This window comes from Bombina bombina, chromosome 2, assembly GCF_027579735.1.
Source record: "Bombina bombina isolate aBomBom1 chromosome 2, aBomBom1.pri, whole genome shotgun sequence".
Taxonomy (NCBI): domain Eukaryota; kingdom Metazoa; phylum Chordata; class Amphibia; order Anura; family Bombinatoridae; genus Bombina; species Bombina bombina.
Window position 1 is genome coordinate 492,970,600 of NC_069500.1, and position 23,094 is coordinate 492,993,693.

The 23,094-nt window shown below is 41.0% G+C and overlaps 1 protein-coding gene across 1 annotated transcript in view; it reads left to right on the top strand.

Moving 5' to 3' along the window:
- Window positions 1–23,094, top strand: part of POLE (DNA polymerase epsilon, catalytic subunit) — a 571,199-nt gene that overhangs the window by 274,164 nt on the left and 273,941 nt on the right. The window contains exons 27-31 of the mRNA XM_053702214.1: window positions 15,802–15,904; window positions 15,986–16,066; window positions 16,955–17,077; window positions 21,508–21,717; window positions 21,836–22,042. Coding sequence (XP_053558189.1) covers window positions 15,802–15,904; window positions 15,986–16,066; window positions 16,955–17,077; window positions 21,508–21,717; window positions 21,836–22,042 — 724 coding nt within the window. The remainder of the gene's footprint in view (window positions 1–15,801; window positions 15,905–15,985; window positions 16,067–16,954; window positions 17,078–21,507; window positions 21,718–21,835; window positions 22,043–23,094) is intronic.

Here is a 23,094-nt window from a genome sequence, read left to right on the forward strand (position 1 = left end):
AGCCTTTTCTTAAATGGAAAGAGTCCACAACTGCATTCATTACTTTTGGGAATTAAGAACCTGGCCACCAGGAGGCTTAAATACTTCTCCCACTCCCCTCATCCCCCAGTCAGGTATAAATTATACATAATGGTCTCAGTGAGTCTCTCTTAGTATCCTGGAATCGAGGGTTAATATCTCCTGAGGGGGGGTAATTGAATGGGGGGGGGTTATAATCATGTCTATGTGATTCAACCTGCTTATGTGCGATGTTTACTGGGCTCATGGTTTGAACATTGAGGCCTTTGGAGGGGATGCAGCCTTTAGGTTGGGCGCGCTTGTTTGGACTGTACGGTTCACCCTGTGTTCGGGGCGTGGCTATGTTCCGTTTTTCCATTTCCGCATTCCCGACCGCGTTGCGAAGGAAATTTTCTCGTCCGCAGGGGTCTGGTCATAGGAGGTGGTGAGTGCCCCAGCCATTGGGGTGTCGGGTGCCGTTGTTCGTTTTCACTACTTTAGTCCATATTTAAATATCCTCTATCCAGTTATGGAAGATTCTGATGCTGAGACTGTTAATTTCAGATTCAGTTACAGAGTATTCTGATACTGAGACTATTTTGATTTCAGATTCTGTGTCCAATGATGAATCCAGAGTGGCCTCTATGACACCTAAATAAAGAGTAGCACTCAATCTGGGAACGAATAATGGCATAATAGCTTGTTCTATGGCTAGTTACCACCCAAGAAGCAGCCTTTTTTTGCTCAACATGTGCCTTTCACAGAGAAGAACTTTGACGCCTGTCAACCAGTTTTGTTCTGTATGCCATTTTAGAGCGCCTGGTTTCAGTCCTTATAGCCTTCAGTCATAGATGACCGGGCAGGGGAGTTTCTCCGCTGCGGCACTCTATCTGGCATCTGATTTCATCAGAACTTAGTTTCCTCCCGCAGGTGGTGGAGGGTGGGAGGGCTTAATGCCCCTTACCGCTATTGGGCTTGATCCAACAGCTTGTACTGGATATCTGTCTAGCATGCGGAAGGTTTGCAGTTTGAAACCAGTTGCAGCTCTTGACACCTTGCAGCTGTATGCGTAAGCTGTTTCTAGTATATCTAGATGCAGCTCTTACTCTTGACTGAGTTCTAGAAGGCCTTTGGGTCTTCTTCCATTGCCTCCGGGTAAGTGAATCTCATTTTAGGGATCCGTTTTTCTGGGTGATAGTTATTCACTGTGGGGATTTTTGTTTAGCTCTGGGTTCTCCAGAGCTGGGTAGTCTTAGGGCCTTCTCTTCTTTGTGTCCTCTGCTTGTGCGGAGGTGTTAGGGAGACTAGTCCTGTTAGTAGGATATTTTTTTTACTTCAAGGTATCCCTTGGTCGTCCTGAGGCTCTGAGAGGTATCTTCATATGACTTCTAGCCTTGCTCCTTGGAGTGTTGGACTTTAGCTAGGGGTGGTTCCTTCCTTTGGTCGGGGCTTTAGAGTTCTCTCGCTATCTGGATTTCTGGATATGCATAAGTACTCTTGCGTTTGGCTTTTTGGCCATTTGAGGTGTTTAGTTCTAGGGTAAGGTTTGCCTGAACTATTGGGTTCCCGGACCTGTTTTTCTCTCTGAGACTTCGGGTTGCTGAAGCTTCGCTTGGCCTTTTTACTGACCCAGTCTTGGGTTGTTTTCTAATCTTGGATCTCAGGGCTGGTCGGGATGTTCCACGATAGTGGGAACTTGGGCTGTGTCCTTGCTCCATCTACGTAACCTGGTCATGGTTGGCCAGGATTTCAGAGTATTTTTTACTCTGTCACAGAGTTGCCCATGTCATCTGGGGGTTAGCCGTGTTGCTTGAATCGCAAGGGTGGTTGGTTCATACCCAGCTGCTGGGGTTGGATGTCTGATTTCTGGTGCGCCTTAGGGTTGCATTCCCGTGGTCAGCTTGCCAGTGTTCCCGTGGATTCCCTGCTCTGCAGGCGAATGGGTTGGCTGTGCCTTTGCTCGGCAAGCTACTTGTAGGGGGGTCCTTTTATAGGACATCTGTGTTGGGATTTTCTCTTCCCATTAGTCGGTGCCTTCAGGCCTTGAGGACAGTTGTTGCCCTTCCGGCATCATCCCTTTTCTTTAGGGGATATTCTCCTCTCTATGGAGATGGAGTCCTTGCTTGGGGCTTCTCCTGGATGGGAGGCGGAAAGGTGGGAATGGTTCCCCCTGGGGTCTTGATGTCTCCAAGCAGACTTGTTGGGCCTTTATTTGATAGATTCTTTGGTCTATGACCTTGTCTGTTTCAGAGTCGGGTTTTACTTGTGCTGTGTAGGGGATGACTGTGCTATCCTTACACTCTTTCCTGTTTCTGAATTCTTTGTTTCCCTGTCTTGGATCCCAGAGGCTGGGTTGGTATGGGTCTGCAGTTCAATATGGCGAGTGGTCTAAGGAGCTGCGTTAGGTTGCAGTCTCCTGGATGTGTGAGCTTTGTTGTCTATCCGGTTAACTTAGTCTGCTAGGGTATAGATTTTCCTTTCAACTTGCTACATTAATTAGAAGAGGGTTTACTCTTCCTTCGGGTTCTGAGGGTATTCTCTCCATCTCAGGGGGCCTCGATTGAGGTTTTGTGTTCCTTATTTCAGGGACCTGTGTGTAGGTCCGCCAACTTAGGTTGCCTGGAACGTGCCCTATGTCTGGGGGTTGCTTTTGCAGTCTGTTTCTTGCTTGACTGCTTCTTCGTCCTGGCTGGTACCCTCTGTGTCGTCCTGTTGTGACTCTGTTCTCAACCTTGGGGTTTTTCACCTGGGTGTATTACACACTTTTTCATGGTCGAATACTTTGGTATTCTATGGACAGACACTGGGAGGACTTTGCCTCTTCAGTTGCATTGGCTTTAGACAAAGCAGGGTTTTTTATTGGGTAGAGGTTGAGGCCTGGTGCCCTCAGTATGGGTGCCTATTGTACCCTCCCGTCTTGGCATTCAGTGTCATCTATAGCTTGGGTATTGTTTTCCCAAAAGTTATGAATGCAGCTGTGAACTCTTTCCATTTAAGAAGAAAAACATAAATTATGCTTACCTGGTAATTTCCTTTTTTCTGATGGAAAGAGTCCACAGCTCCCCACCCGTAATTTTATGTGGGGCGTCCTATTCTTCTAGCACCTTTCACCCTGATATTTCTTATGTTCCTTGTTCCTCGGCAGAATTACTGGGGGATATGGGGAGTGGGAGGAGTATTGCAGCTGTGGACTCTTTCCATCAGACGAAAAGGAAATTATCAGGTAAGCATAATTTGTTTAGTTGCTGCATAGTTTCCTCTCTCTGCCCGTCATGTGACACCTCTGCTGTCGGATATTCGTGGAGCGGCATAATTGAATTTCTGTCTCTTCAGTGTCGATCTACTATATGTTCGTTTTGGAGACTTCTGGCAGCCAAATTGTGTATAAGTGTTACGGTAAGGCACCTCAGCCTGTCTGAGATGTAGGGGGCCTGATTTGTTTATTATTTTAAAGAATTTTTACATAACGTTAAGCGCCTGTGTTTAAAATTCTTAAAGTGACAGTGTATTTAAAAATATCTACAATATGGGGAATTTTTTATTTAGTATTATGGACATGGACCAAGACTCTGTGCCTCAAGGCATAACAAGCATTTGTCAAGACACAAATTGTTTTGCCTATGCAATTCTGTGCTGCATGCTTAGCTAGAACACTTCAATTTAAAGATAAATTGTTGCCCTCTGAGCCCAATGTCTCTCAGGATGATGCTGTTCAGGCAATGCCACAGCTTTCTCCTCAAACGTCCCAAGCCTCTATGGCGTCACATACAGTGCCCTGCAGTTCTTCTCAGCCTCCTGGAGGAGTTTATTTGCCTGCAGATTTTGCTGCACAGTTATCTTCTGTGGTATCTGCAGCATTATCTCCTTTTCCTATGTTGGGGAAACGCAAGAGGAAAATTTAAACATGTTTCAAATAGTAAGATATCTGTCCCATCTGCTGCTACACAGGTTGCCCTCCCTCATAAGTCTGATGATACGTTGATAGCCTCTGAGGGTGAAATCTCAGATTCGGACATTATAATTCCTTCATCTGATACTGCAGAGTTAAAATTCATATTTTAAGCTTGAACACCTTTGGGTACTGTTAAAGGAGGTATTGGCTACTTTGGACGTTTCTGATACTTCTGTCATTGTCAACCCTAAGAAGTCTAGTAAACTTAATAAATACTATGATGCTCCTTCCTCTGTGGAAGGGTTTCCTATTCAAGACCGTGTGTCTGAGATTATTTCACAGGAATGGGAGAAGCCAGGGATACGTTTCTCCCCGTCTACCATCTTTACAAAGGTTCATGGTGCCTAAATTAGAAGGGGCTATGTCTACTTTGGCTTAGAGAACTACGATCCTTAGAGGATAGCTGCTCCTTTAAGGATCTCATGGACAAAAAGCTGGAGTCTTATTTGAAAAAGATGTATGTTCATCAAGGTTTTTCAATGGCAACCTACAGTTTGTATTGCCACAGTAGCAAGTGCGGAATTGTATTGGTGCGACGCCTTGTCTGAATAAATTTTAGTAGAGACTCAGTTGGAGGAGATCCAAGATAGGATTAAGACTCTCAAACAAGCCAATTCCTTTATTTCTGATGCTAACATGCAAGTTATTAGACTGGGAGCCAAGATGTCTGGCTTCACTGACTTAGCCCGTAGGGCTTTGTGGCTAAAATCTTGTTCAGCTGACGTTACCTCCAAGTCCCAAGCTTCTGGACTCCTTACAAGGGTAAGACCTTATTTGGACCTGGTCTGACAGAAATCATTTCTGATATTACGGGTGGAAAAGGTTCTTTCTCCAACATAGGTGTGTCCGGTCCACGGCGTCATCCTTACTTGTGGGATATTCTCTTCCCCAACAGGAAATGGCAAAGAGCCCAGCAAAGCTGGTCACATGATCCCTCCTAGGCTCCGCCTTCCCCAGTCATTCTCTTTGCCGTTGTACAGGCAATATCTCCACGGAGATGGCTTAGAGTTTTTTGGTGTTTAACTGTAGTTTTTATTATCCAATCAAGAGTTTGTTATTTTAAAATAGTGCTGGTATGTACTATTTACTCTGAAACAGAAAAGAGATGAAGATTTCTGTTTGTAAGAGGAAAATGATTTTAGCAACCGTTACTAAAATCGATGGCTGTTTCCACACAGGACTGTTGAGAGGAATTAACTTCAGTTGGGGGAAACAGTGAGCAGACTTTTGCTGCTTGAGGTATGACACATTTCTAACAAGACGATGTAATGCTGGAAGCTGTCATTTTCCCTATGGGATCCGGTAAGCCATTTTTATTACATAAAGAAAAAAAGGGCTTCACAAGGGCTTTTAAGACTGTAGACATTTTCTGGGCTAAAACGATTTATATATAAGCATATTTTATACTCCATAGCCTTGAGGAATTATTTTAATCTTGGGAATTATGTAAAATAACCGGCAGGCACTGTATTGGACACCTTATTCTCTAGGGGCTTTCCCTAATCATAGGCAGAGTCTCATTTTCGCGCCTCTATTGCGCACTTGTTTTTGGGAAGCATGACATGCAGATGCATGTGTGAGGAGCTCTGATACATAGAAAAGACTTTCTGAAGGCGTCATTTGGTATCGTATTCCCCTTTGGGCTTGGTTGGGTCTCAGCAAAGCAGATACCAGGGACTGTAAAGGGGTTAAATATAAAAACGGCTCTGGTTCCGTTATTTTAAGGGTTAAAGCTTCCAAATTTGGTGTGCAATACTTTTAAGGCTTTAAGACACTGTGGTGAAATTTTGGTGAATTTTGAACAATTCCTTCATACTTCTTCACATTTGCAGTAATAAAGTGTGTTCAGTTTAAAATTTAAAGTGACAGTAACGGTTTTATTTTAAAATGTTTTTTGTACTTTGTTATCAAGTTTATGCCTGTTTAACATGTCTGAACTACCAGATAGACTGTGTTCTGTATGTGGGGAAGCCAAGGTTCCTTCTCGTTTAAATAGATGTGATTTATGTGACACAAAATTTAGAGAAAATGATGCCCAAGATGATTCCTCAAGTGAGGGGAGTAAGCATGGTACTGCATCATCCCCTCCTTCGTCTACACCAGTCTTGCCCACACAGGAGGCCCCTAGTACATCTAGTGCGCCAATACTCCTTACTATGCAACAATTAACGGCTGTAATGGATAATTCTATCAAAAACATTTTAGCCAAAATGCCCACTTATCAGCGAAAGCGCGACTGCTCTGTTTTAGAAAATACTGAAGAGCATGAGGACGCTGATGATATTGGTTCTGAAGTGCCCCTACACCAGTCTGAGGGGGCCAGGGAGGTTTTGTCTGAGGGAGAAATTTCAGATTCAGGGAAAATTTCTCAACAAGCTGAACCTGATGTGATTACATTTAAATTTAAATTGGAACATCTCCGCGCTCTGCTTAAGGAGGTGTTATCTACTCTGGATGATTGTGAGAATTTGGTCATTCCAGAGAAATTATGTAAAATGGACAAGTTCCTAGAGGTCCCGGGGCCCCCCGAAGCTTTTCCTATACCCAAGCGGGTGGCGGACATTGTAAATAAAGAATGGGAAAGGCCCGGTATACCTTTCGTCCCTCCCCCCATATTTAAGAAATTGTTTCCTATGGTCGACCCCAGAAAGGACTTATGGCAGACAGTCCCCAAGGTCGAGGGGGCGGTTTCTACTCTAAACAAACGCACCACTATACCCATAGAAGATAGTTGTGCTTTCAAAGATCCTATGGATAAAAAATTAGAGGGTTTGCTTAAAAAGATGTTTGTTCAGCAAGGTTACCTTCTACAACCAATTTCATGCATTGTTCCTGTCACTACAGCAGCGTGTTTCTGGTTCGATGAACTAGAAAAGGCGCTCAATAAAAATTCTTCTTATGAGGAGATTATGGACAGAATTCATGCTCTCAAATTGGCTAATTCTTTCACCCTAGACGCCACTTTGCAATTGGCTAGGTTAGCGGCGAAAAATTCTGGTTTTGCTATTGTGGCGCGCAGAGCGCTTTGGCTAAAATCTTGGTCAGCGGATGCGTCTTCCAAGAACAAATTGCTTAACATTCCTTTCAAGGGGAAAACGCTGTTTGGCCCTGACTTGAAAGAGATTATTTCTGATATCACTGGGGGCAAGGGCCACGCCCTTCCTCAGGATAGGTCTTTCAAGGCCAAAAATAAACCTAATTTTCGTCCCTTTCGCAGAAACGGACCAGCCCCAAGTGCTACGTCCTCTAAGCAAGAGGGTAATACTTCTCAAGCCAAGCCAGCCTGGAGGCCAATGCAAGGCTGGAACAAAGGAAAGCAGGCCAAGAAACCTGCCACTGCTACCAAGACAGCATGAGATGTTGGCCCCCGATCCGGGACCGGATCTGGTGGGGGGCAGACTCTCTCTCTTCGCTCAGGCAAGAGATGTTCTGGATCCTTGGGCGCTAGAAATAGTCTCCCAAGGTTATCTTCTGGAATTCAAGGGGCTTCCCCCAAGGGGGAGGTTCCACAGGTCTCAATTGTCTTCAGACCACATAAAAAAACAGGCATTCTTACATTGTGTAGAAGACCTGTTAAAAATGGGAGTGATTCATCCTGTTCCATTAGGAGAACAAGGGATGGGGTTCTACTCCAATCTGTTCGTAGTTCCCAAAAAAGAGGGAACATTCAGACCAATCTTAGATCTCAAGATCCTAAACAAGTTTCTCAAGGTTCCATCGTTCAAAATGGAAACCATTCGAACAATTCTTCCTTCCATCCAGGAAGGTCAATTCATGACCACGGTGGATTTAAAGGATGCGTATCTACATATTCCTATCCACAAGGAACATCATCGGTTCCTAAGGTTCGCATTCCTGGACAAGCATTACCAGTTTGTGGCACTTCCGTTCGGATTAGCCACTGCTCCAAGAATTTTCACAAAGGTACTAGGGTCCCTTCTAGCGGTGCTAAGACCAAGGGGCATTGCAGTAGTACCTTACTTGGACGACATTCTGATTCAAGCGTCGTCCCTTCCACAAGCAAAGGCTCACACGGACATTGTCCTGGCCTTTCTCAGATCTCACGGGTGGAAAGTGAACGTAGAAAAAAGTTCTCTATCTCCGTCAACAAGGGTTCCCTTCTTGGGAACAATAATAGACTCCTTAGAAATGAGGATTTTTCTGACAGAGGCCAGAAAATCAAAACTTCTAAACTCTTGTCAAATACTTCATTCTGTTCCTCTTCCTTCCATAGCGCAGTGCATGGAAGTAATAGGTTTGATGGTAGCGGCAATGGACATAGTTCCTTTTGCGCGAATTCATCTAAGACCATTACAACTGTGCATGCTCAGTCAGTGGAATGGGGACTATACAGACTTGTCTCCGACGATACAAGTAGATCAGAGGACCAGAGATTCACTCAGTTGGTGGCTGTCCCTGGACAACCTGTCACAGGGGATGAGCTTCCGCAGACCAGAGTGGGTCATTGTCACGACCGACGCCAGTCTGGTGGGCTGGGGCGCGGTCTGGGGACCCCTGAAAGCGCAGGGTCTTTGGTCTCGGGAAGAATCTATTCTCCCGATAAATATTCTGGAACTGAGAGCGATATTCAATGCTCTCAAGGCTTGGCCTCAGCTAGCAAAGACCAAGTTCATACGGTTTCAATCAGACAACATGACGACTGTTGCGTACATCAACCATCAGGGGGGAACAAGGAGTTCCCTGGCGATGGAAGAAGTGACCAAAATCATTCAATGGGCGGAGACTCACTCCTGCCACTTGTCTGCAATCCACATTCCAGGAGTGGAAAACTGGGAAGCGGATTTTCTGAGTCGTCAGACATTTCATCCGGGGGAGTGGGAACTCCATCCGGAAATCTTTGCCCAAATCACTCAATTGTGGGGCATTCCAGACATGGATCTGATGGCCTCTCGTCAGAACTTCAAGGTTCCTTGCTACGGGTCCAGATCCAGGGATCCCAAGGCGACTCTAGTAGATGCACTAGTAGCACCTTGGACCTTCAAACTAGCTTATGTATTCCCGCCGTTTCCTCTCATCCCCAGGCTGGTAGCCAGGATCAATCAGGAGAGGGCATCGGTGATCTTGATAGCTCCTGCGTGGCCACGCAGGACTTGGTATGCAGACCTGGTGAATATGTCATCGGCTCCACCATGGAAGCTACCTTTGAGACAAGACCTTCTTGTTCAAGGTCCGTTCGAACATCCGAATCTGGTCTCACTCCAACTGACTGCTTGTAGATTGAACGCTTGATCTTATCAAAGCGAGGGTTCTCAGATTCTGTCATTGATACTCTTGTTCAGGCCAGAAAGCCTGTAACTGGAAAAATCTACCACAAAATATGGAAAAAATATATCTATTGGTGTGAATCTAAAGGATTCCCTTGGGACAAGATAAAAATTCCTAAGATTCTATCCTTTCTTCAAGAAGGTTTGGAGAAAGGATTATCTGCAAGTTCTTTGAAAGGACAGATTTCTGCCTTGTCTGTGTTACTTCACAAAAGGCTGGCAGCTGTGCCAGATGTTCAAGCCTTTGTTCAGGCTCTGGTTAGAATCAAGCCTGTTTACAAACCTTTGACTCCTCCTTGGAGTCTCAATTTAGTTCTTTCAGTTCTTCAGGGGGTTCCGTTTGAACCCTTACATTCCGTTGATATTAAGTTATTATCTTGGAAAGTTTTGTTTTTGGTTGCAATTTCTTCTGCTAGAAGAGTTTCAGAATTATCTGCTCTGCAGTGTTCTCCTCCTTATCTGGTGTTCCATGCAGATAAGGTGGTTCTGCGTACTAAACCTGGTTTTCTTCCGAAAGTTGTTTCTAACAAAAACATTAACCAGGAGATAGTCGTGCCTTCTTTGTGTCCGAATCCAGTTTCAAAGAAGGAACGTTTGTTGCACAATTTGGATGTAGTTCGTGCTCTAAAATTCTATTTAGATGCTACAAAGGATTTTAGACAAACATCTTCCTTGTTTGTTGTTTATTCTGGTAAAAGGAGAGGTCAAAAAGCAACTTCTACCTCTCTCTCTTTTTGGATTAAAAGCATCATCAGATTGGCTTACGAGACTGCCGGACGGCAGCCTCCTGAAAGAATCACAGCTCATTCCACTAGGGCTGTGGCTTCCACATGGGCCTTCAAGAACGAGGCTTCTGTTGATCAGATATGTAAGGCAGCGACTTGGTCTTCACTGCACACTTTTACTAAATTTTACAAATTTGATACTTTTGCTTCTTCTGAGGCTATTTTTGGGAGAAAGGTTTTGCAAGCCGTGGTGCCTTCCATCTAGGTGACCTGATTTGCTCCCTCCCTTCATCCGTGTCCTAAAGCTTTGGTATTGGTTCCCACAAGTAAGGATGACGCCGTGGACCGGACACACCTATGTTGGAGAAAACAGAATTTATGTTTACCTGATAAATTACTTTCTCCAACGGTGTGTCCGGTCCACGGCCCGCCCTGGTTTTTTAATCAGGTCTGATAATTTATTTTCTTTAACTACAGTCACCACGGTATCATATGATTTCTCCTATGCAAATATTCCTCCTTTACGTCGGTCGAATGACTGGGGAAGGCGGAGCCTAGGAGGGATCATGTGACCAGCTTTGCTGGGCTCTTTGCCATTTCCTGTTGGGGAAGAGAATATCCCACAAGTAAGGATGACGCCGTGGACCGGACACACCGTTGGAGAAAGTAATTTATCAGGTAAACATAAATTCTGTTTTTCTACTACAAGACAAGAACAGACCTAAAGGTCAAAAGTCTTCCTCTCCCTCCAAGCAGGAACAGTCCAAGTCTTCTTGTAAGCCCAATCAGTCTTGAAATAAGGGGAAGCAATCAAAGAAACCCTCAGCTGAGTCTAAGTCTGCATGAAGGGTCAGGATCATCTCTCCCACATAACCTGCTTTCACATCACCACCTGGGTGATTGTGATGACGGACACCAGCCTGCTGGGATGTGGAGTAGTCTGGGGCTCACTAAAGGCTCAGGGGACATGCACTCGGGAGGAGTCTGTTCTCCCCATAAACATTCTAGAGCTGAGGGCAATCTTCAATGCTCTTCTGGCCTTGCCTGAGCTTCAGCCCGATTTATCAGGTTCCAGTCGGACAATAATAACTTCAGTGGCTTACATGAACCATCAGAGAGGAACTCTGAGTTCCTTGGCTATGACAGAGGTAGCCAAGATTATCCAGTGGGCAGAGACCCACAACTGCTGTGTATCTGCAATCCACATTCCAGGAGTGGACAATTGGGTAGCGGATTTTCTGAGCAGGCAGACCTTTCACCCGGGGAAGTGGGAACTCCATCCGGAGATGTTTTCCATCTTGATTCTCAAATGGGGACAGCCGAAGATGGATCTCATGGCATCTCAACAGAATGCCAAGCTCCCGAGGTACAGGTTGAGGGATCCTCAGGCTGTACTGATAGATGCTCTGGCAGTCCCTTGGAATTTCAGTCTAGCATACCTATTTCCTCCGTTTGCTCTCCTTCCTCGAGTCATTGCTCGAATCAAACAGGACAGGGCGTCGGTAATCCTCATTGCCCCAGCGTGGCCTTGCAGGACCTGGTATGCTGACCTAGTGGAGATGTCATCTCTTCCACCTTGGAGACTTCCATGAGGAAGGACCTTCTACTTGAAGGGCCCTTCCTTCATCCAAATCTAGTTTCTCTGAAGCTGACTGCATGGAGATTGAACGCTTAATTTTATCTAAGCGTGGTTTTTCGGTCATTGAGAGCATGATTCAGGCTCGTAAGCCTGTGACTAGAAAGATTTACCATAAGATATGGCGTAAATATCTGTATTGGTGTGAATTCAGAGGCTACTCTTGGAGTAGAGTAAGGATCCCTACAATTTTGTCTTTTCTCCAGGAGGGTCTGGAGATGGGTTTATCTGCAAGTTCTTTGAAGGGTCAAATATCTGCCTAGTCTATTTTGTTGCATAAACGTCTGGCGGATGTACCAGACGTGCAATCTTTTTGCCAGGCCTTGGTCAGTATCAGGCCTATGTTCAAACCTGTTACTCCTCCCTGGAGTCCTAACCTTGCTTAAGGGACACTCAATCAAAATTAAACTTTCATTATTCAGATAGAGCATGCAATTTTAAACAACTTTCTAATTTACTTTTATTAACAAAATGTGCACAGTTTTTTTATATTTAAACTTTTTGAGTCACCAGCTCCTACTGAGCATGTGCAAGAATAAGTGTGTATGCATTTGTGAATGGCTGATTGCTGTCACATGGTACGTGTATGCATTTGTGATTGGCTGATGGCTGTCACATGGTACAGGGGGAGTGGAAAAAGACAACTTTTAAAATTGTCAGAAAAAAAATCTACTCCTTTGAAGTTCAGACTAAGTGCTATTGTATTGTCTTGTTATCTTGCATTTGTTGATTATGCAAATCTACAGTGTTGACTGGTCCTTTAAGGTTCTTCAACAGGCTCAGTTTGAGCCTATGTGCATTCCTTAGATATTAAGTTATTATCTTGGAAAGTTTTGTTTCTTGTTGCAATTTCTTCTCCCTGCAGAGTCTCTGAACTTTCTGCGTTGCAGTGTGATTCCCCTTATCTTATTTTTCATTCTGATAAAGTAGTTCTACGTACTAAGTTGGCGTTCCTTCCTAAGGTGGTTTCGAATAGGAACATTAATCAAGAGATTGTGGTTCCTTCTTTGTGCCCTAACCCTTCTTCTCATAAGGAGCGTCTGCTGCACAACCTAGATGTGGTGCGTGCGTTGAATAACTACTTACAGGCAACTAAGGAATTTCGCCAGTCTTCGGCTCTGTTTGTTGTTTTCTCTGGGAAACGTAATGGTCAGAAAGCTACGGCTACTTCTTTCTTTGTGGCTGAAGATTATAATCCGTTTGGCCTATGAAACTGCTGGACAGCAGCCTCCTGAGAGAGTCACGGCTCATTCTACGAGGGCTGTTTCCTCTTCCTGGGCATTCAAAAATGAAGCTTCTGTGAAACAGATTTGCAAGGCTTCAACTTGGTCCTCTCTACACACTTTTCCCAAATTCTATAAGTTTGATACTTTTGCCTCAGCTGAGGCTTCTTTTGGGAGAAAGGTTCTTCAAGCAGTGGTGCCTTCCGTTTAGGTTCCCTGTCTTGTCCCTTCCTTATCTGCGTCCTCTAGCTTGGGTCTTGATTCCCAATAGTAATTAGATGATCCGTGGACTCACCGTGTCATTAGATAGAAAACAAAATGTATGCTTACCTGATAAATGTATTTATTTCTTGACACAGTGAGTCCACGGCCCACCCTCTTTTATCATACAGTTTTTTTTGTGTCATAAACCTCAGGAACCTCTGCACCTTGTTACTTCCTTTCTCTCCTTTTACTTTGGTCGAATGACTGGGGTTGGAGGGAAGGGAGGTGATATTTAACAGCTTTGCTGTGGTGCTCTGTACCGCCTTCTGCTGGGCAGGAGTGATATTCCCAATAGTAAGTAGATGATCCGTGGAGTCATTCTAGGGAAATCAGTAAGAGACAGAGTACAAATGTAGCACTCATAACGTTTGATCTAGTAGATTCATATAAAGGACCAAGAAAGAAAAAATAAACTTTACTTTTACTTCATAAGCTTTAAAATGGGTGGGATCATGCACACAATTAAAATATGCATATGCCTATCAGGATAACAAAGTGCTGAGTTAGGGGGGTTAAACAGAATGGAAAGCCCATGGCCTTAGTAATACCCACATTAGAGGGGGCCTAGGATTCCTGTCTGGGATACATCCCAAAGTCAATTAGGTATTCATTAGGCGATCAGAGGATGTACAAACTCATGGAAAAATACACTTGGATATAGGCACATTTATCCAATGTGCCTAATAATAATTTCCTAGTTACTCAGAGACCTGTGCCTTAAAGTTGAACACAGAGATCCCTTATATTTAGTGGAAGATATCAGTGGTCTATATCAGTTGGTTACCACAATATATAGGTGTCTATAGTCTGCTGGTCTGCGCAAATTTTCTTTCTGGGGATACCAGAAACCTATACCAGGTAGTTACCGCAATATATAGCCACCCAGTTGAGGGCTCGTTTACTATAGAATTATTTATAGAGATATTATCACTGGAAATACCAGGAACCTATACCAGTTAGTTACCGACAAATTGCGTGAATATTATACCAATAGCCTATACCTTGGATTAACAATGTGACTAAAAATAGATTTGTATTGAGGCAGTACTCCAATAACAATGTGAGGTGCCTATATATATATATATATATATAGATAGTCACATTGTTAATCCAAGGTAAAGGCTATTGGTTTAATATTCACACAATTTGTCGGTTCCATTCTATTTCACCCCACTAACTCAGCACTTTGTTATCCTGATAGGCATATGCGTATTTTAATTGTGTTTGATACCACCTGTTTTAAAGCTTATGAAGTAAAAGTTGTTTTATTTTTTCTTAAAAAGAGGGAGTGGGGGATAGCGCTACAAAAGCTGAGAGTTAAACAAATTTATAAATGTTATAGATACCGATATAAAAAAAGCTGTGATAGCTGCAATAAATAATAAAAATCCAAATTGATTTTATATATATATATATATATATATATATATATATATATATATATATATATATATATATATATATATATACACACACACATTCCTCTTATATAATGTTTCTCTTGTGAACCTCACTTAGGCATAAAGAAACTTACTTCAATACTAATAGGCTAATATACATGAGTTAATTCCCGTAAAATATAAGAATAGTACCTCATATAAATGTGTACATAAATTAATGTGTCGAATGAATTAATGTTCCAAATGAATCAAGTATGCAGATAGTAAATCAAATTTAATAAATCTAATAATACAATTTAAAATAAATAAAATAAGATGCCGGCATCAGTGAAAAACTAGCATATGACTAGAAACGTAACATATTATAACAGTCTGAAATTGCATTAATTTTAACAATCTGATGTTTCAATAAAATCAACTGTGTGAAGAGTTACAATAAAATCACAAATATAAAGAGTTACCGAAGTGTTCAGCAACCCCTCCTTAAGAACATGTGTTGCTATAACACTCCGTGATTAACAGCTCATTGGTAAATATCTGAACCCACAATATTGTTTAACAAGCGCTCAGTTCACAAATGTCTTTTCTGGCACCTTGTCCACGGGGACATGCGACCAAGTTCCGATTCTGATAGGAACACTGCTACGGATACCTTTAGTTTAGTCACTTAGTTCGTTGGTGCTTTTCTTTACTCGGATCAGTGCTTTGTTTGTTGATCCTCAGCGTGTGTGGCAGACCATTGAAACAATGTATCCTTCCTGGTGTGGAATAAGTGCCGGTTGAAAGTTCAGAACAGATCTGTTAACCAGTATTGGAACCGTTTAATTCCCCCTATATTAAGGGTATTTCTCAGTGGGTAGGTATCTGAAAGTAGGTCCTGTAAGTCAGAGATTCATTCACATACAACAGCATCATGCCCAGTGGTGCAGTTCCATGCTTGAATACACCAGACATTCTAGTATCATTGCCTGCTGCATTCAGTATCTTTTTAAATGCATTTAACTTTTTGTGCATGAATAAAACATTTGATTTCTGTGCTTTCATGTGCACAAGACATTTGAGTTTAATGTCCTTTTTAATCATGTATTTGGGTACAGTTCCACTGTGTTAATGGTGTAAAACGTGAGGCATGTGTTTAATTTTGTTGTAATTAGTGTTGTAGGTTGTAATACAGTTCCATGGGTACCCAGAAAAATTCTCAAACCAAACAGATTTCTTGTGAAGTTTAATATTACATGTTAAGGTGTTCATTTGAGATTGGGCAGTTTAGTTGTATTTGGTTCTTGGCTTAATGTAATAAATTTGTATATTTATTTCAGAGCTATTCCCCTGGCAATCTTTCAGGCAGAAGTGGGAGTAAAAAGGCATTACCTGCGCAAGTGGCTGAAGAATCCTTCATTGCAGGACCTGGATATTCGCTCGGTATAGCTTTGTTTTTATTACTTCTATTTCATCCTTTTGTATGGCTTGTTCACTCAGTCAACGCTTCTCTCCCTTCTCTAGATCCTAGACTGGGATTATTACATAGAGAGGCTGGGCAGTGCCATTCAAAAGATTATCACAATCCCAGCAGCATTGCAACAGGTGAGTATCAACTGCTAGTTAAGTTTTTATACAAATTATCTATCTGAGGCTAGTATGTATTGTGTAAACATGTAATGAAGTCATACTTTGTACAGAGTATTACACAATCATAGGATCATTTCCTAACAGGCAGAGGATGTTAATAGTAATGTTAGCCTAGTGTGTCCAGGACACTGTCTAAGCTTACATGGATGTGATGGAATCATACACTGTTGTTGAACTAGGCATTATGGCACCAGTGGTAAAAGGGACACGCAATCAAAATTAAACTTTCATTATTCAGATAGAGAATGCCATTTTAAACAACTTTCCAATTTACTTACATTAACTAAATGTGCACAGTCTTCTTATATTTAAACTTTCTGAGTCACCAGCTCCTACTGAGCATGTGCAAGAATAAGTGTATGCATTTGTGAATGGCTGTCACATGGTACGTGTATGCATTTGTGATTGGCTGATGGCTGTCACATGGTACAGGGGGAGTGGAAAAAGACAACTTAAAATTGTCAGAAAAAAAATCTACTCATTTAAAGTTCAGACTAAGTGCTATTGCATTGTCTTGTTATCTTGCATTTGTTGATTATGCAAATCTACTGTGTTGACTGGTCCTTATTTTTGTGTATCTGTAAAAATGTGCATTACACCACGTTCCCAACTTAAAAATATAATAATTTAGTCCTAAGGAGCAGGCAGGCAACAGGAAATATTTAATATTCTAATAAAAATTGGTGCCCAGTACTAACCCAAGTGAGTAAAAAACAACAAATGAATAGGATATTGTAGAAAAATTACAAGAGTTGAAGTAATTGAGATGCTAAAATGTTCTGTCTAGCAGTGATGATCACATGACTGTTCTGCAGTGCTCAGTTCTCTTACCCTTCTTTGCAGGTAAAAAATCCTGTTCCCCGTGTACGTCACCCAGACTGGCTTCACAAGAAACTTCTGGAGAAAAATGATGTCTACAAACAGAAAAGGATAAATGAGATGTTCACTAGTGAAGGAAAGAAACAGGTGGGTGGTGTTAGGAAGTTAGTTATGTTTGTTTTTAAATCTAATAGCAACTCTGAAACTGCTCTTATGTCCTTTAGAAGGAAAACTTTGAAATGTAGATAATTAAAAGGAACATAAAGGTATATATTTCCTGTAAAATATTTACCTGTGTGTAGTGAAGCTGTTTATTTGCTTTACATTTTTCATCCTTTTCCTGTTAATTTATTACCCTAATTCCTTTGACAGGTTAAAGTGCATACTCAAGACTGAGCCTATCCTTGCTACATCATACACAGGGATTGCTTTATCAGGGTTCATATGCGTTTTTAAATAGCCACAGCAGAGGACACATAGAAAGAAGACTCAAAGCATTTCAAAGCGTTTGTTTCCATACTGCAAAACACTGCAACTTTTTCTAAATTACAGCTGAAATAGTTAAAAAAAAAAAAAAAAATTATATTACTATAAAATATATATGTATATATAACTTGGTTAATAGCAACATTGACCTGAAAAATTAACATTACATTTTTCTCATGTTTTTGAACAATAATAACCTGCTACAAAACAGGACAGCTTAGATAATGTTATATTAGGACCTTAAAGGGATAGAAAGGTTAAAAATGAAATAAATGCATTTGAATTTTGAATAGAAGCATTTTGCAATATAATTCCATTATCTGAGAGTTGGTGGTGGTGTGTATTGCATTAGTGAAGACTTAATTTGTGTCATAAAAGGTAATGTAATAAAGTAATTCAGCTCTAACTTTACCTTTTGAGAGCGGGTGTGGTATTAGAGGAAAAACTGCTCATTTTCTGCGCTTGGATACATAACCCTGACCTTTGCATAGCATCTGAATCGCCTACCTTATCAAAACAAAGTCTCCAAAATTCTAAACAGTTTGTTGTTTTTCCTTTTCCGATGCCTCCTTTTTTTATTGAAAATTCACCCAATCATGACTTGATTACTAATGATAAATTTAAATATTTACTATTCCCCGTATGCATGCACATTTGATGCGAGTCCTACGCATGCCTAATGTTTTGCTACCTACTTCTTCTTTCAGTTTAAATTAGAAGGGCCAGGGAATAAAAAGGATCCATACACTTGCTAATGTGGTGGACACGATTATTAACTTTTTATTTTTATCCCCATTAAAAATATTTTATTTAATTTTTATTATATTTGTAATAATTAATAATGCTCGTTAGACTAGGGGGAATAAAAACAATCCTTACGGGGGGCGTGTCCAGGCAGCTGTCATGGCTAGCAGCAATATTGGTGGCTCCGGGTTTGAGATAGTCTTCTACATATCTGAGTAATCTCTGAACTACCAGCACCAAATTATTTATGATGTATTATCTTAACTAGGAGGCATCTAGAAATCAAGTTTGAGAATACTTTCCTGCTCACCGATCTGGAAAATTGAGGCCTCCGATCACCATTACTAAATGGAACTGTACCTGCTAAAATACTAAACTCAATAATATGGCAATTCTGGCTCATTTACAAGATGTTGCTCGCCACATGGACATCGATCAACAAGACTTACTACAGGAGATTGGCACTTCTTGAATTCTCTGGAGTATTTGAGAGAAATGTCAGTCACATCATACGCCCGATGCTCCCACCCTATAGTACTGCAGCAGACTCCCCGGGAGTCTTACAAGCAGGGCGGCAAACCAGATTTACAACGGAGCGTTTTAACGGAACCTACATCACAACTCTTAGGCACAGTGACAAAGGATTCCACCCCGGAAGCGGGAGCTCTGGCATTGATTACCTTGTATCGCAAAGAGGATAGATGTGCTTTGACGGGAGGTGAATCAGTCATGTTTTTTCTGTCAGGGACTGCTAGAGACAGAAGATCTACCTAAACAATGAGACATTTATTTCAGTAGCTAACTCCGAATTGTGTTTGCAAGTATCTCATTTGTGTGCACCCTACATTTGGAAGATAAGTCTTTTGTGCTTGCGCTCCCTTCAAAGAAAGTCTCTGCAGTACAAGCATGACATGAAAGTGTGACGTCGGCTAAATGTGACTCACTAACACTCAAGCCTGACTTCGGTTATTTTCCTTCATGGACAGTCCTTTCGTTCAGATCAGTTTTATTGTAAATGTGTTTGCGAGCAAACATCTATAATTTATGTTCATGTTCATTTAGCCTAATAAAACATGCCATTTGTGCGTTGAAAGTTTTTTTTTTTTAATATCCATACTGCCTTGGGTCTGTATACTTATAAAGGGAACATCAGAGTCGGCACTCATAATAAGAAACCCATTACAAGGTATTTATAACTCATTTTATATCAGCAATCATACCCTGTTATCCTTTAATTATTTTCCACATTGGCTGTTATAAGTTTACTGCTTTAATAATTTTTAAGTGGTATATACTGTTGTATCTTATAAATGTCCATTTTAGAATATATGTCAAAATCCTTAGAGAGGAGAATCCTATCTGATGCATGGGTGAGAAAATAATTTTCTTTTTCTTGGTTTAACCATTAATAAAATTTCTCCTGTCCTTGGGTACTTTTCTCAGAGTAAGGAGAGAGAAGTGAAGGGTACAATTATTGTATTTTTTTCTTTTTTTTTGTGCATTTTGAGGAGTTAGGAGCTTTATTTCACTTGATGATCTGCCATCAGGTTAGGCCTCCAACAGTTTCCCTCAAGGAACCATATATTCTGACCTATCTAGAGTATCCTCACTTTCACAAGACAGTATTTTATTGGGATACTCTAGTTCTTAGCTCACTTTTCATCCTGAATATCATTGTGGAGTGTACTTACCATCACTCAAATTAAACTAATCCTTCTCATTGGAACCCCAGTTATGTATACACCCTTGTATTAGCTTACTGGTGGAGAATATTTTGGAGTTGCATTATATTATTAAACTATATGAACCACGCAGTCTTGGCAGTCTTATAGCCTAGTTACAGAAGAACCTTAATTTTCATTTTAGTAAGACCAATAAATAATGTTTGAGTTTAGTATTGTTTATTTTAGGGATTCACAAAACAGGTACTAAATAAGGAATAGCAAACTAAATAGCAATTTATTATATATATTTTCCTTTGCCCTTAAGATGTTTTTACACTCATCTTGTTGTTTTATCTACATTCTATATTATTACTACTACTGTTCAAAGGTCCAAGAGTGACAGTTTATATCATTTGCCTCTATATTTGTCTACCAGGGTTCATGAGCGAGCCACAGAAGTGTGAGAGGAGCTTATAATGTTGAAAAAGAGGTTCCAATTCATATTTCTTAGTACACGTACTGATGTTTTAACCTATGTTTAAATAAAGTAATACATCACTTATGTTGTTTGTCTACTAATTGATGTATCTTCTGACAACCTCAATAAAAAAAATAAAAAAAGACAAACACAAAACAATCCTTACACTTGACCACGGAGTACACTGCTTCAATAGCCTGTGTGTTCTAAAGATCTGACAGACGATGTAACTAGTTGGCAATGAGCTATAATGTAGGCTGCACATGTGCCAAGCAAAGGGGAAAACTACGCTGACGTTGGCAATTATGTTTAGGGGGACATCTGAAAATTAGCATGGTGCAGGAAATGTATGCTCCTGATAGTACCTATCCCAATAGAGGTGGGTCAAAGGACTGCATAATGAGTTAAAAAAAAAAAAAAAAAAAAAAAAAAGGGGCTGGATAATTGATTTGAATTAAAATAAGAAAACAGAGAAACAAATGGTAAAGTGATTTGCTTAGTTTATGTAACGGTAAACACTTCATTTATTAAGAAAAAGAAAATTGCCTTATGTCCCTTTTTAAGATGAGAAATGGATAAACCGTAATCAAAGTTGCTAAAAAAAAAAAAAAAAAAAAAAAACTTGCAATTTCAACAGATTTTTAAAAAAAAAAACTTTTTGATATCAGGAGAGCAGGTTAGAACATTCGTGCATATACATAGCATGTTGTTAAATAAATGAGTTACAGTGCCATAAAATCCATAATATAATCAAATGTAACTTGCATAGATCATTTAGGTACAATGCATTCGATATACATGACATCTTGTAAAATAGGCAAGTTGTATTGACACACGGTTCAACGTACACATGTATGATGTAGTATGCGTATATACTGTCGACACAATATGTCTGTCTTCATCTACCTCTCTCCTAATACCCATTGTTTTTTCCGTCTTTGTTTTATAAAAACCTAAACTATAACTGTCAACTGTTCTTTAAACTATCCTAAAACTAAACTATTTAAGTCATACAGATAAACTATATAACAGATATATTTTTAATCTAATGTAAGGTCCTTTCTTTAGATGTAATCTCCATTTGGGATAGCTTAGACAATTTTTTTTTTTTGTTATACAAGGACATATTGTGTGTGTTTTTTAATGTTTCTAATGCTCATTTTCTCAGGTGCTTTTTTAAACTGTTTTTGTTTTCTCTTGTTTAGATCAGTGCTCAGCAGCAGTTGGACTCATCCCAGACAAAAGATATTGAGGATTTCGGGGTAGTGAAACGCCTCCAGCCTGCTGTCCCTATTAGCACAAAGAGAAAACGTGTGTCAGGAGCCGCAGAGAGCCAGGGTGACTCTCAGGACCTAACACTTACACAGTCTTGGAGGGAAGTCCTGGGACCGCCACCCACTTTTGGAACCACTAAGGTGTTCATGATTGGCATTAATTCTCTTTATAGGGCACCACAAATACTTATTTATGATATACATAATATAATTTACAGTTTTTTTTAAACTTTTTTCTCTCTTACCTTACGCTGTGTAGGAGGAACGTTTGATATGGCTTCGATACCACAAGAAAAAGTGGGAGCTTCAGGCACGTCAGCGCAAAGAGAGACAGAAGAGGCGGCGACTCGAGGATGGGGATATGACATCTGGTGGTGTAATTCGCGAAAACCAAGCTGCTGGGCTAGGCAACTTCCTGCGTCGAACGGCACGAAGCATCCTAGACATGCCATGGCAGATTGTGCAGGTATGTTTTTCCTTAAGTTTTTTTTTTTTTTTCCCCCTATGATTCGCTTCAGTAAATTTTGGACTACATTCTTCTTCTTATTTTTTTTTTCTTCTTTGTACAGTATGATTCTAGGCCATACCACTGCTTTAACAAGATTCTGAACTGTTTGACATTTCCTAATATACTAGTTTGAGCAGTTGGTCAGTATGTTTCAGTCTTAGCTTTTATTATGCAGTCATTTAACTGATGCCTATCTCTAGTGAATGATCAGTGTAGGCAGTCATTTTGACCAGGAGAATAGGTTTTGCTGAGGAGTCAAGCCTACCTTTCAATATCTGTGTGATCATAGCAACCCCTACTGGTATTCTGTGGGAGTATTACTTACTGCAGTGCTATTGACAGTGTACTCTGCTGGACTTATGTAGATATGTCATGAGCAGGACTTGTCATTGCTGTCTCAATCTAGGAGTAAATTAGTAGAGCTATAACTACTATTTCTTTCCAATGGCATGGAGAGTCCACAATTCCATTCAATTACTGTTGAGAATTCAAATCCTGGCCACCAGGAGAAGGCAGACACCCCAGCAAAGTTTAAGTGTCTGGAGGGAAGAGGGCCTTCTGTCCTCAGGCTAAGAAGGTTAGGTCAAAGGGTCGTCAATCTACTAATTTCTCTTGTAAGATGTATCGAGTCCACGGATTCATCCTTACTTGTGGGATTCTCCTCCCCTACAGGAAGTGGCAGAGAGAGCACCCACAGCAGAGCTGTCTATATAGCTCCACCCCCCCCCCCCCCCAGTCATTCTCTCTGCCTGCTTAACTGCTAGGAAGGGCAAGAGGAGTGTGGTGACAAAAATGTTAGTTTTTTTATTTTCTCAAGCAAAACCGGTGTGTACTATTTACACTCTGGCAGAAAAGGGATGAAGATTTCTGCAAGGAGGATGATGATCTTAGCACCATATATCGCCATCTAGCTCTCCCCAAGTGTTACAACCAGTAACGCCCGCTCAAGTGACGCCAAGTACCTCTAGTGCGTCAAATTATTTTTACTTCACAGGATATGGCCACAGTTA